This window comes from Scyliorhinus canicula, chromosome 3 (genome assembly GCF_902713615.1).
Source record: "Scyliorhinus canicula chromosome 3, sScyCan1.1, whole genome shotgun sequence".
NCBI classification, from domain to species: domain Eukaryota; kingdom Metazoa; phylum Chordata; class Chondrichthyes; order Carcharhiniformes; family Scyliorhinidae; genus Scyliorhinus; species Scyliorhinus canicula.
In genome coordinates this window covers 255,840,523-255,855,231 of record NC_052148.1, presented here as the reverse complement: position 1 = coordinate 255,855,231, position 14,709 = coordinate 255,840,523, and the positions used below count along the sequence as shown (strand labels likewise).

The window sequence follows — 14,709 nt, the reverse complement described above, 5'->3', positions numbered from 1 at the left end:
GTTACAGATAGTGCCTAGAATGATTAGCAACTGCTGTCTTTAAAACAGACAATATCTGAGGAGAAAGATTTACAAGGCAATAATACAATCAAGGGGATCAGATGGCATTTTCAACACAGCAACTGAACCCATTCTGTGTTTCCTTCTTGCCGAGTACTTATTAGCATATACATAAAGGTGTCACATAAGGAATGATGTGATTTGGACCATGTGCTCTCAGAGAAAGGTCCCAATTTATTGTGATTCAAAATCCCAACATTATTTGCATCCCCCTTTTTTTTTTCTTCTCGTTTTTTTTTTATAAATTTAGATTACCCAATTATTTTTTCCAATTAAGGGGCAATTTAGCGTGGCCAATCCACCTACTCTGCACATTTTTTGGGTTGTGGGGGTGAAACCCACGCAGACACGGGGAGAATGTGCAAACTCCACACGGACAGTGACCCAGAGCCGGGATCGAACCTGGGACCTCAGCGCCGTGAGGCGGTTGTGCTAACCACTTAGGCCAACGTGCTGCCTATTTGCATCCCCTTTTGAGCACTGGAGTCGAGTAACTTTTATGAATGTTATGATGGGACAAAGCCATTTAAGCACGAATACAGCAAAGACTTGTCACTTGTAAGACAACTAATACTTCCTGTTTATTCTTCAAATGTACAGATGACATGGAAAAATACACCTGCTGGATTGAAAGACTGGGTAGAAATTGATCTTGCACAACACTGCACATGGGGCAATATCGCGTCAGCCTCATGTTATATTCCCGTCTGGAATTCAGCTCCATTGATGCCAAGGGAATGGATGGCGAAAAGGGATATTTTTTTCTTCTTTTTAAAAAAAATTTAGAGTACCCAATTACCAATTTTTTTTTTTCACAATTAAGGGGCAATTTAGCACGTCCAATCCACCTAACCTGCACATCTTTGGGTTGTGGGGGTGAAACCCATGCAGACATGGGGAGAAAGTGCAAACTCCACATGGACAGTGACCCAGGGCCAGGATTCGAACCCGGGTCCTCGGCGCCGCAGTCCCAGTGCGTCACATGCCGCCGCGAAAAAGGATATTTAACAGACAACTGATAGGCTTCCGTTACTTTGTGCTGCGGGAGATCAATTTCTGCTCCACCACATTTTGCCAGCACCGCCGACTCAGGTTTATATTAATATTATTTACAAAGGACTTTTAAGTGCAAGTACCACACGCAACAGTCGTGATGAGTGCACCTCTTTGACACAGGCCGTCATCATCCCATCCAAGGTCTACCTTTCAAACACCAGTAGATTCAGAGCACGGTTCAATGGTTACAACGTTCTGTTATCCTCTTGATTTTTGCTGCCTGCTCTGCTGCAGTCAGTTCTGCCATACAGTTTGTGTAGTCTCTTGTCGTGGTGAGTGCTAAAGAGAACGAGGCAGCCCAGGAAGTGCAAAGTTTAACTCACAGAGCAAGTTTTGGACTGAGCCTTCTCTGCGGCGGCAGCGGCGGCAGCAGCTAAAAGGAGAGAATAGATGAACGAGAGATCAATGAAAAGAGAAGACAAAATTTCAAACAAAACAAAAGTCCTTTTCTTTTTAAAGAGAAGGAAGTTCAAGAAAGCTTTTGAATTTATGAACACTGACTCGCTGGAAATATGAGAGATCAAACTTTACTTCCTCAGTGGGCAAGGTGTTGGTAGATTCGGGATTCCTGAGGTACGGCGAATCAAGGTGACAGATGACACACCTCTGTGGACTAAAGGGGATTTAAAATACAGGAAAGACAGGCAAACAAATTGGAAGCTGGCGAGTGGCATCAAGCAGTTAAATATTCTTTTTTGCAAGGGAATTGGACATTTACTGGAGAAGGAAAACATTATTTGGTTATAGAAAGTGGAGGGGGTGGGACTTGTTCGATAACTCTTTCAAGGAGCTGACATAGATTCAGCTGGCAGGATGGTGGGTTAGTGGGGTTGCAAATTTAAGGGGTGTGATTCTCCAATAATAGGCCTATATCCCCACGCCAGCGTCAAAACACGGGTGTTTCACTCTGGACTTTCCGTAAGAAGTCCTGAGCGATTCTCCTACCTGCAGGAGGCTGGTAGTTCCCCGGAGTGCTCCTCGCAGCTCTGGCTGCGGATATGGGGCCCTGCATTTCCGGTCGGGAGTCTGCGTATGCGCACGGTGGTGGCCTGTGGCGGCCGCCCCGTGCGACATGGCGGATTCACCCTGCGGACCCTGATGCAAGAAATAAGTCCCCACGAGATTGCCCGCGGATCGGTGCCGCCTGATCGTCCATGAGGCCACCCCGCCGGTGAAGGATCCCCCCCCCGTCCCCCACCAGGGCAGCCATTCCCGACAGGCAAAATGTGGTTCAAACCACACAGTCGGGAATTTGGCCAGTTTTCCGCTGAGAATCGCTGGGGGGAGGGGGGCCTCTGTCAATGGCCCCTATCCATGCCGCGTGAACCATGTGCGCGCGATTCACAGCGATTCTCCGGGGACCAGAGAATCGCGGGAGTAGCGTCAGACTAGATTTCGGCGTTGACCCCCATTTTCTGCCCTGCGCCGATCGCGATTTTGGTGCGGAGGCTCGGAGAATCCAGCCCAAGGTTACGATCATAATCTTATTAAATGGCAGAGCATCCTCGAGGGTTCGAATGGTTCATATGTTAACTGATAGACTGGACTCCTGCTGACTCTAAGTTAGCCTGACCTCCACATTAAAGGCATTCACCTCAGATTGGGACCCACATTGCCTCAAAATTTACATTGTCCCACCCCAGCACACATACCTTTCCACACTATCCTACTTGCAACCATCTGGCATTCACAACGACGCTTTTCAGTGTGATTTGCAATTTAAAAGAAAATTACAACCAGCTGCAGAACCAACATGTTAAATGCAGGATTGACAAAACTTAAAAACAAAAGTTTGAACAACAAGCTCATCTTTAACCAAAAGATCCCCCTCTTGCTCACCCTGCTGAATAAATGATTGATTGATAAATGCATTTACAAAGCTAAGTTACGTACATTCCAAGCAGGTGCAGGACATCAGTGCCAGAAAATGAAAGATTCTTGTACTTTACAGAAGCTGTTGGCTGGAGCAGCTTCACCAAGAGTGTGTCTCTGTCTTATATTAGACCTTTAGTACTCCACTCATGTCAGCTAATGTAGCATTGGATTCAGCTGTAGACTTGCCAGAATAGTCTTGATTTTCACCAAGAATAAAGCCCATGCTGCTGAGTGGACTTTGGAATCAGTTTAATATGCAAAATAGGCACAAGGGACCATATCATATTGTGACATGCAATCACTTGGTAACTTTAATCCTGTCAAATTTGCTAATTAGCACAAATCTGCAATTATATCTTCGTCCAATGCAGCCTGCATTAATAGGGGGCACATGTAGATATTCAGCTCTCTCCAAACCTGGAACCAGCAATGTTATCTTCACTGAACATGCAACACGCACATTTTATGTGGCACCTAATTTTGTGTTCAATGTCACAAATCATGGACATACATGTGGTGTAATTGTTGGTGCTCCAAATTTAACAGGGAACTGATGGATCCAGAAGTGCGTGGAATTCACTTCAATAATTGATTAGATGTGCTGTAAAAATCACAGTGCTAAACTATTATTGTTTATTCATTTAAGGGATGTGGGCATCCCTATATGCCCTTCAGAAGATGTGGTGAGCTGCTTTCTTGAACCGCTGCAGTCCCTGAGGTGTAGGTATGCCCACAGTGCAGTTAGGGAGGGAGTTGCAGGATTTTGTCCCAGCGACAGAGAAGGAATAGTGATATATTTTCAAGTCAGGGTGGTGAGTGACTTGGAGGAGGACCTCCAGGTGGTGGTGTTCCCAGGTATCTGCTGTTCTTGTCCTTCTAGATGGTACTAGTCGTGGGTTTGGAAGGTGCTGTCTAAGGAACCTTGGTGAGTTACTGCAGTGCATCTTGTAGATGGTACACACGGCTGCCACTGTGCGTTGGTGGTGGAGGGACTGAATGTTTGTGGAAGGGGAAGCAATCAAGCGGGCTGCTTTGTCCTAGATATTGTCGAGCCTCTTGAGTGTTGTTGGAGCTGCACTCATCCAGGCAAATGAAGAATATTCCACTAAACTCCTGATTTGTGCCTTGCAGATGGTGGGAAGGTTTTGGGGGGTCAGAAGGTGATAGGATTCCTCACCTTTGACCTGCTCTGGTAGCCACAGTATTAATGTAGGGGCAGCACAGTAGCATAGTGGTTAGCATAAATGCTTCACAGCTCCAGGGTCCCAGGTTCGATTCCCGGCTGGGTCACTGTCTGTGCGGAGTCTGCACATCCTCCCCGTGTGTGCGTGGGTTTCCTCCGGGTGCTCCGGTTTCCTCCCACAGTCCAAAGATGTGCGGGTTAGGTGGATTGGCCATGCTAAATTGCCCGTAGTGTCCTAATAAAAGTAAGGTTAAGGGGGGGTTGTTGGGTTACGGGTATAGGGGGGATACGTGGGTTTGAGTAGGGTGATCATGGCTCGGCACAACATTGAGGGCCGAAGGGCCTGTTCTGTGCTGTACTGTTCTATCTAATGTGGCTAGTCCAGTTCAGTTTCTGATCAATGGTAACCCCCAGGATGTTGATTGTGGGAGATTCAACAATGGTAATGCCATTGAATGTCAAGGGGCGATGGTTAGATCCTCCTTTGTAGAAGATGGCCATTGCCTAGCACTCGTGTGGCACGAATGTCACTTGTCAGCCCAAACCTGGCTATTGTCCAGGTCTTGCTGCTTTTGGACATGGACTGCTTCATTATCTGAGGTACATTGCGAGGACAGTTGTAACTTAATCGAAGATCATGTTCCATTGTTAATTTAATTTCAATCTCAAAATCAATGCCTAAAATGTAATCTTTGCCGGAGCAAGTAATCCTGTAGTCGTTCTCTTAATTAATTCCTTGAAGTGCTGGTCATAACGATAGGACATTCTTTCAGCATAATGGTATCAAACATTCATATTAGAGTGTTTAGACAGAAAAGAAAAAAATTAAGTGCCAGAATCACTGATCACTGGATATAAACCTGGGATGTGTAAGTACTTTCTACAATGGAGATTGCTTTGGAGAATAAGAAAATGAAGGTAGATATTTATAAACACTGAAACTTGGGAAAAAAAAACTTGCTCCCCTGTCAAAATGCTTACTTCAGATCTTACTCAAAGATATTCCATGCCCTTCTATTTGTTTTAATTTGCTGTGCCATGTCTATTTGTCACCATCAAAACCCACTTAACAAATCGTAATCATGTATACTTTCATATCATTATCCTGGGCTTGATTTGAACATGAGGTCTCAGAAGGAAAAGGGCAATGAATCATAGGAGGATCAAGGGAATCATAGAATTTACAGTGCAGAAGGAGGTCTTCGGCCCACTGAGTCTGCATCGGCTCTTGGAAAGAGCACCGCATCCACTCCTCCACCCTATCCCCGTAACCCAGTAACCCCACCAACCCAACCCTTTTTGGACACTAAGGGCAATTTAGCATGGCCAATCCACCTAACCTGCACATCTTTGGACTGTGGGAGGAAACTGGAGCACCCGGAGGAAACCCACGCAGACACGGGGAGGACGTGCAAACTCCGCTCAGACAGTGACCCAAGTCGGGATTCGAACCTGAGACCCTGGAGCTGTGAAGCAACTGTGCTAACCACTGTGCTACCGTGCTGCCCCTCCAATGCTTCGCAGTCTTCGATTACTCCGCCCCATGAAAAGCGGAGCTGGTCTTTCCCCCTCACCTTTCTTTGCTTCTAACTCTTCTTGTTGCTTCTCTTGTGCTTCTTGTATAGCTTTCACCTTTGCTTCATATTCGTCAGCACGTTGCTTCCATTCTTTTCTGTTGTTCAGTATACCATCAAGCATCGGTGTGATAGCCTCATGAAAGCGAGAGAATTCCTGAAAGCAAGCAAGTACAGCTATAAAACTAGCTGGCTACCGCAGCACCTGAATAGCTATTGCATTGAGATTTTTGAAAAACGACATAAACTTGTCAGAGTCAGAAACATTCAAATTCGGAGAAACATTTTCCTTTTTGTCAAAATACTGTGTTTGTTCAAATGGATTTTTAAAATTTGCATAAAGCAAGTAAATTATGCTTCCTCATTTGTTCATTAAGGGGAAGGAACAATTGAAAGATTTCCTTGCCTTATTTGGAACCTGTCAGCAAATAAAACATTTGAAATTGTTTCAATTAATTCTTTCTAGAGCCAGTCCAAAATGAACCACACTTAAGGCGTTTAGAGTACAATGTATGGGTGCAGACTGTGGTTTTGTTGTAATGTCAGAGCATGATGCTAATGCTGATCAGTTTCGCTGAGGAAAAGTAGTTTGACTGGTGGTGAGAAGGGTCCTCCCCATCAGTTCCTTCAAAATGACTGTGGTGGGGAAGAGACCCATCGCCCACCTCCTTCTGAAATGTGGCAAGGAGGCCTGGAAAGAGGGGCAGCGCTTTTTGCCGAGATTCCTCCTGAGCAGCTCCAGGACGCTGTGCTGTACGAAGCACTTCAGAACGTCACACACAGTATTGAAAGAAGCTGATCATTTTTGGACTTTATATGATGTTCAGATTAAAATGTTGTGTAAAGTACCTTGAGAAATCTTACGGATTAAGTATGTTTTTGGTGGAAAAGGGAATTATATATTTGTTTAATTTAGAGTACCCAATTCAGGGGCAATTTAGTGTAGCTAGTCAACCTACCCTGCACATCTTTGGGTTGTGGGGGCGAAACCCACTCAAACACAGGGAGAATGTGCAAACGGACAGTGACCCAAAAGGTAATTATTTAGTTTCTTTGTGATCAATGGTGTCACATTGTCTTCGGGTACTGTGGTAGGGCAGATCAGCTAGTCAGTCAATATTGGTATCATCCTTCGTGGTTTTGTCGACATAATTAGCATTCTGAGCTAAAATTGCTGTCCCTCTTTTACATCCAAGCTAACAACTGGCCATCTAGATTAACACAGAGCTGCGAGTAGATTGGTTATTGAGAAATGTTCATCAATGGGTAGGATTTTCCAGCCGCACCGTGTCTGGTTTCCCGGCGCAGAGGCGGCTCGCCATTGGCTGCCGGCGGGATCTTCCGATGTCTATGGTGTTTTCCGTGGCTCACCATCCCACCACCGGGGAACACGCCACAAATAGCAAGATCCCACTGGTGGCAAGGGCTGGATACCCAGCCCGATCTTTCCGATGCTACATAAAGCAGCCCCAAGTGTTCTAACTGAACTATTATACGATCATTGTTGGCAATGGTGATGCATTGTCAACAGTAGATTTTGAAACAGGATTCAATGTTTTAATTCACTACCTTAACAAAAAGCTGGATGTGTGTACAGTTTGGATCCATCGATTACCTTTTAACACCTACAGTCTATATTGTTTTCTCTAGGATGTAGTTAATTTGTTTGCGGTAGAAATTGAGGGAAATCATTAAAATTATTTCAAAATTCTTTGTGGAGTTGGCACATTCTCCCCGTGTTTGCGTGGGTTTCACCCTCGCAACCCAAATATGTGCAGGGTAGGTGGACTGGCCGCTCTTAATTGAAAACAAAATGAATTGGGTAGAACAAAGAACAAAGCAAATTACAGCACAGGAACAGGCCCTTCGGCCCTCCCAGTCTGCGCGATCCAGATCCTTTATCTAAACCTGTCTCCTATTTTCCAAGGTCTACTTCCCTCTGTTGCCGCCCGTTCATATACCTGTCTAGATGCCTCTTAAATGATGCTGTCGTGCCCGCCTCTACCACCTCTGCTGTTAAAGCGTTCCAGGCACCCACCACCCTCTGCGTAAAAAACTTTCCACGCACGTCTCCCTTAAACTTTCCCCCTCTCACCTTGAAATCGTGACCCCTTGTAACTGACACCCCCCACTCTTGGAAAAAGCTTGTTGCTATCCACCCTGTCCATACCTCTCATAATTTTGTATACCTCAATCAGGTCCCCCCTCAACCTCCATCTTTCCAACAAAAACAATCCTAATCTACTCAACCTTTCTTCATAGCTAGCACCCTCCATACCAGGCAACATCCTGGTGAACCTCCTCTGCACCCTCTCCAAAGCATCCACATCCTTCTGGTAATGTGGCGACCAGAACTGCACGCAGTATTCCAAATGTGGCCTAACCAAGGTCCTATACAACTGTAACATGACCTGCCTACTCTTGTACTCAATACCCCGTCCGATGAAGGCAAGCATACTGTATGCCTTCTTGACCACTCTATCAACCTGCGTTGCCACCTTCAGGGTACAATGGACCTGAACTGTACATTAATTTTCCCCAGGACCCTTCCATTGACCATATAGTCCGCTCTTGAATTTGATCTTCCAAAATGCATCACCGTGCATTTGACTGGATTGAACTCCATCTGCCATTTCTCTGCCCAACTCTCCAATCTATCTATATTTTGTTGTATTCTCTGACAGTCCTCCTCGCTATCTGCAACTCCACCAACCTTAGTATCATCTGCAAACTTGCTAATCAGGCCACCTATACCTTCCTCCAGGTCATTTATGTAGATCACAAACAGTGGTCTGAGCACGGATCCCTGTGGAACACCACTAGTCACCTTTCTCCATTTTGAGACACTCCCTTCCACCACTACTCTCTGTCTCCTGTTGCCCAGCCAGTTCTTTATCCATCTAGCAAGGTACTCTAAACTTAAAAAAAAATGACAAAATATTTTTACCACATGCACAGATGTAAAGCTCCTCAGATGTCACAAAAGAAATGATACTGTAACTTATAAAAACATATTGGAAATATATACCTTGTAAACAAATGTGCACACAAAGTCGATGAAACCACATTGAAGCTTGGGGAGTTCATGGGATTTGTTCCTGTCCATCATAGGCTAGGATTTTAATGAACAAAAATAAACTGTTATTACCTATGAGCATTAAATAGAGAGTTGTGTTACTCTTGAATCAATGAAACATGTTGGATTGGATTTAATCATCATGGTGGGTGTCCTGCTGACAGACCCGAAAGCAGGAGGCGATCCCGCTTTGGAAGTCTCGGGAGCCAGGCTCAAACCTCGCCAGCAGCAGCCAGTTAATTGGTTGCCGGTGGAGCGGCTGTCCCTATTATTATGGCTAGCTGCCCCAAGGAGCTACCAGCCAATTGGTGCACCTTCAGCTCAGCAGCGCCACTGGGAGTGATGGTCACTGCTGGGACTGCACGTGGAAGAAGAGGATGTAATGGATGGTCAGCACCCTCACAACCAAGTAAGTAGGGCCGGGGGGGGGGGGGGGGGGGGGGGGGGGAAGCCCGGCCCGGCCCGGCCCGGTTAGGCAGGTTCTGTTAAAGGGTTTAGGTAGGAGTGGCATTGTTGGTGACGGCCATTGCCCTGGGGATGGCCATTGCTGCTGGGAGTACCTGCACAGGCCAAAGAGTTACTTCAGTGCCTCATTGGCCTTTGGGTAGGAGGGCTGTCCTTCACCTCCTGCGCTGCTGGAAAATGGGTCAGAGGCGGCAAGACGACAGCCCTGCCACCAGGTTTTTGCACACCACTTTACAGCCCTCCACCACATCTCCCGTACCGGCCCAGAAGCCCGGTAAAACCTAAACCATTATTTCTAAATCTCTTCAGTAGATATTCATTAGTTATGTAACGTAAATTGTTTCACACTGCAACATGGAGCTGGGGATCTTGGCGTGAGAAAAGAGATGGTTGAGGGATAACCCGGTCGAGGTATTTGAAATCATGAAGGGATTCGAAAGGCTAAACGTAGCAAAGGTATTTATACTTGTGGGGAAGTCCAAAACTTGGAGCTATAAACAGAAGATGGTTTCTATATTTCAGCAGAAAGTTCAGGAGAATGGTCTTTGACGAGAGAATAGGTTGAATGTCTGACTTGCTACCGCATGAAGCAGCATAGACGTATTTAAGGGAAATCTAGATAAATTTGTGAGGGACAAAGGAATAGAAGAGTATGCTGATAAGGTGGGATGAAGTAGGGTAGGAGGATGCTCATGGGGTTTAGACCAACACAGACCGGAAGGCCTACTTTGTGCTGTAAAATCTATGCAAAACTGAAGAGTTTGAATATTGTTTCATACTCACAATGGGATTCTGTTGTAAAACTGTTCTTTCCAGGTCTCCCTGTTCCCAGAATTCAGCTGCTACTAACAAAGCCACCTGTGCAATAACACAACCCAGCTCATCAGTACAGCTCGGAATTCAGTCTGCACATTTACTACAATTACCTTCATAATTCAATCCAACACCACATTTTCCTTCTTTATTTTTCTATCCAAGTGTGAGCCCAGAATGCATGGCAGTGGGTAACGTGATTGAGAATAACACCAATCCTGCTCTCATTCGCTGCTGGTCACTGGTTAGCGATCAACAGTTGGACAATTGACTGAGTTCTTTTCCTCTTTCTACTTCCGGGAGCCTGACGCCACCTGTAGTGTTGTTCCTCCTCCTCCAGATGCGATCAGCTATGGGAGCACTGACCAAGTATCAAAGCTGAAGATTTTCCGGTCTGCAGGGTTTGTGACGTGTCCATTTTGTTTTAGTATTTTGAATTTCTTACCTTTTTAGCTATCTCCAGGCTGCGCCTCATCGCCTGGCATAAGCCACAGGCTGACAATTTGATCCCAGACAGCTCATGATACCATATTTCAAGTGAGGTGAAAGAGAGCTGATTGAAGTAATTGTCCTTCAGATCTTTCCTCCTTGTGCGGAAGTTCAATCTTTCCACATCCTTGGAACGTTTGCTATTTTCAATTCATTCTTGGCGTGTCGTCATCACTGGCAAGGCCAGCATTTATTGCCCATCCAGAATTGCACTCGAGAAGATGGTGGACCATTTTCTTGAACCACAATAGTTTTAATGTTGCAGTTTGGTAAAGGTGAGAGGATTGCTAGGTCAGAGAACAGTTAGGAGTAAACCATATTGCCGAGTTGGTTGTAAATGGTGTCCACAAGTTAAAGAGGGGGTGGTGTCGTTGACTTTAAGTAGCTGACACCACGTAAGGGTAGTGCAGTAGTTGGTGGTCTTTTGTGCTCACAGATGATAGCAGCAACAATAAAATGACCATAAGTTCACAATGAATTTGCATGACGATAAAATAATGATCCAATATGTGACTCCCATCATCAACCTGATGTCAATGAGAATGGTCTTCTGCTTGCTTCCCCTGGTACATCTTTGTCGCTCAAAGCCCTTCAATTCTTTCTCCCACTTCAGTCCACTGTTTCTGCCTGTAACTGGCAATGGGTACTCCCAAGAATCAAAGCTCAAGTTATACCGCTTCAAATGAATTGGTACTTTGTCACCTTCCACCTGACTACAAATGGTGTTGTTGTTTTAAAGCAACATATGATACCCATATTTTATCTGAGTACAGTGAGTTTTAATAATATTCCAATGGTCGATAATAAAATCTAGGTTTTATTTTCACCTACTCGATCTATCATTTCCACAGACTATAAATAAACCCCTGTTCGCAATGTTAACATGCTCTTGGCATGATCTCCTTCTGATGTCAATCTAATGATATAATTGCCCCATTTAAAACAGGTGGATTCATGTCTTTGTTAATGTGACAGAAAAATGACTTTGGGACACATTTGTGAAACTGGCCGGTACCAGCAGTGTGAAATAGGCGCATGGGAAGTGTTATATATTGTAAACGTTTTTATTTCTTGTTGACTTGGAAAATATTGGCAAGGTTTTTTTTTCATTTCAAGCAAAGGTGAGAGTTGGGACGAGGGACTGGGAAACCAGCCATCAAAAAGAGGTTGAACCATCGTCTGTGATCTTGGTGAAAAGATTAGTTGCCATTTTGAGCAGCTGCCACAGACCAGTGTCACCTCCTTTTAACTGTTATTAACTAATAAAAAGCAGGAACTTCTACACTCACGTTTGCAAGATGTACAAGCACACTTCTGCTCATTAAGAATAAGGAGATCTAAACCGTGAAGTGATAAATAGTCCAAAGAGTTTATGAGGCCATTATACTCTAGTCCCTCTTTTAAGCATTCAGCCATCTCTGTACATGGAGGAGTTAATAACCATTGACTAGTCGCTTCCATTTTGAAATACATTGACAAAAAGGTTGAGATCCAATAGTTTATATCAATGATGCAGATTCAGGCACATGGGCTGATTCTATTGGCGTGTTACACAGTGGCTTCATCGTTCATGTAAAACTTCCTATGGAGCCAAGCCCCAGGTGATGACCATTTTGTTTTAGATCTGAATATTGAAGACATCAGGGGGCGCTCAATCAGGCGGGCATCAGTTTGAATTCTGGGTTGCATGAGAAGTCGCTTGATCTGAGAACTCACCTGGCTCTGGACCTCCCAGGGTTTAGCGATGGCCGACAAGTCACATCCTGTCATCATCATGGCCCTGGATGTGACAAGAGTAAGTATTAAAGGTCAGCTGCGGCTTCCCAAAGAGTCCATAAAGGCTTTCCTCAATCACTGGCAGCATCCTCGATGGGATTTAAAAAATATTTTTCTTACATGACAATCTCTTTCTTGGTCGTCTCCAATGACATGTACTCCACCCAGGCCGTCTCATCCTCATAGGTTTTTGACAGGTCGACAATTTTTTGAAACATCGTTCTCTTTCTGTAAGAACGAAAAGAAGAAACAACCTGTGAGTTATTTGACTTTGTACTGAGCCGTTCATACACTCCAAACAACAAAGTGAACCCTCCCTAGTGGGCCCCTCTCCCAACTACTTTACTGGAGATTTCAGCATGATGAGGGCCTCACGGTAGCATGGTGGTTAGCTTCAATGCTTCACAGCTCCAGGGTCCCAGGTTCGATTCCCGGCTGGGTCACTGTCTGTGTGGAGTCTGCACGTCCTCCCCGTGTGTGCGTGGGTTTCCTCCGGGTGCTCCGGTTTCCTCCCACAGTCCAAAGATGTGCGGGTTAGGTGGATTGGCCATGCTAAATTGCCCGTAGTGTAAGGTTAATGGGGGGATTGTTGGGTTACGGGTATACGGGTTACGTGGGTTTAAGTAGGGTGATCATTGCTCGGCACAACATCGAGGGCCGAAGGGCCTGTTCTGTGCTGCACTGTTCTATGTTCTATGACAATGCAGTTCTGATTTTTCATTTGTTCAGCTAATGGCAAATGCTTTTTTAAAAAAAAGTATTTTAATTGAAGTTTTTCCATTTTAACAAATAACACAACAAAACCACTGGAACGATTCAGCTGAGCAAAAACGTCTCAACATAGAGAAATAAAGGGGGGCGGGCGCGTGACAGGAGAACAGCAATATGGCTGGTCCAGTACAACCATTAGACTCAACATGGTGCCTCTGTACGCACTGCCAGAGAATAATAGAGAGAAGGATATGGCCCTGAAAACATGGTAAACTAGTGCACGCCTTCCCACACTGCAATTGGTCACCACCACCATGAAAATTCAAGATAGGTTTGTCACACCATGTTCAAGCACACACCAGAACATACCTCCCTCCACTCCACCACCAGAGGCATCACAACGCACTGTCACGTCGTCCCCTCGGATATCAGACCCATCTGTACCCTTGCAGGAGCCAATCATGGATTTTTTAGCCCCACCATGACAGAAAAAAATATTTGAAAGAAAACTCGAGAGAATACCAATTCCAAAAGAGAATTTCACATATGTCACAAGATTCAACAAAGCCCTAACCTCAGGCACTGTATGGAACGATCATTATAACACATTGTTATACCGAGAGGACCAGCAAATATTATACAATAGATTCGGATTAAAGTCAGTGCGTCCCAATGAACTAACCAAGACAGGATTCAAAAAAGGAAAACTACCAGGAGCAGGTGGACCTCAGAATAAAAAGGACCCGGACATAGCCATAGGCCCATGATCCTCCAGCTCACGTCTTCCACCATATGACAAAAAAGAGAAAAGCTGCTTATTTAGACGAAGGGACATTCCAAGCATGAATGAGGGCAACAGGACATCAATCACATACAGTACCAGACCCGTACCCTTGTACACTCATGAGTCAGCAAATGCAGGATACTCAAAACATATCAAGGTTCAGCTTCTCAGGATGTCCCCGCTAAGTGTGAGAAGTGTGGGCGAGGACCAGCAAACCACTCACAAATGTTCTGGGGCTGTGTGAAGTTGGAGAGGATGTTCGGGATGCCAGCAAAGATTGTTTGGGGGGGGGGGGGGGGAAGGGGGTGTCGAGTGGGTCCCTATGGTGGAGATTATTGGGGTGTCGGAAATGCCGGAGCTGATGGAGGGGATGAAGGCCGAGGTTATCGCCTTCGCCTCGCTAGTTAAGGATTTTGCTGAAATGTTGATTATGCCGCTGGGGGTGGCGGCCTGGATGGGGGACCTGTACGACTTTCTCCGGCTGGAGAAGATTATGTTTGAATTGAGGGGATCAGTGGGGACTGTTCATGACAATATTCGAGGAATTGTTTGACGTGGGTGGGGAGGGGGCGAAAAGGGGGAAAAACTTGTACAAACTGTGAATGGTGAGTTGTGGAGAATTTTCTTCGATTTATTTATGTTGTTGTAGTTTTAAATATTTTTAGAATAAATTACATTAAAAAAAAAGATCTCCCTGCCAAGTGACCTGACCTAGTCCAGCCTGGTCTGACACATAGGTGTCAGTACCCATAGGATACCCAACGCGTATCAGGACATACCACTCAGCCAGCCTCACTCCTCTCTAAGCCCACCCTGGGCAACGCACTGGTCCCACCGACATTCGAAG

At 45.3% G+C, this 14,709-nt stretch overlaps 1 protein-coding gene across 1 annotated transcript in view; it reads right to left on the bottom strand.

Moving 5' to 3' along the window:
- Positions 1-609: 609 nt before the first annotated feature.
- Positions 610-14,709, bottom strand: part of LOC119963462 (rod cGMP-specific 3',5'-cyclic phosphodiesterase subunit beta-like) — a 77,011-nt gene continuing 62,911 nt past the window's right edge. Inside the window, exons 17-22 of the mRNA XM_038792623.1 lie at positions 12,488-12,595; positions 12,308-12,371; positions 10,073-10,147; positions 8,777-8,860; positions 5,749-5,905; positions 610-1,489 (exon numbers count right to left, since the gene is read on the bottom strand). Of these exons, the coding sequence (XP_038648551.1) occupies positions 1,431-1,489; positions 5,749-5,905; positions 8,777-8,860; positions 10,073-10,147; positions 12,308-12,371; positions 12,488-12,595 (547 nt within the window). The 3' untranslated portion in view covers positions 610-1,430. The remainder of the gene's footprint in view (positions 1,490-5,748; positions 5,906-8,776; positions 8,861-10,072; positions 10,148-12,307; positions 12,372-12,487; positions 12,596-14,709) is intronic.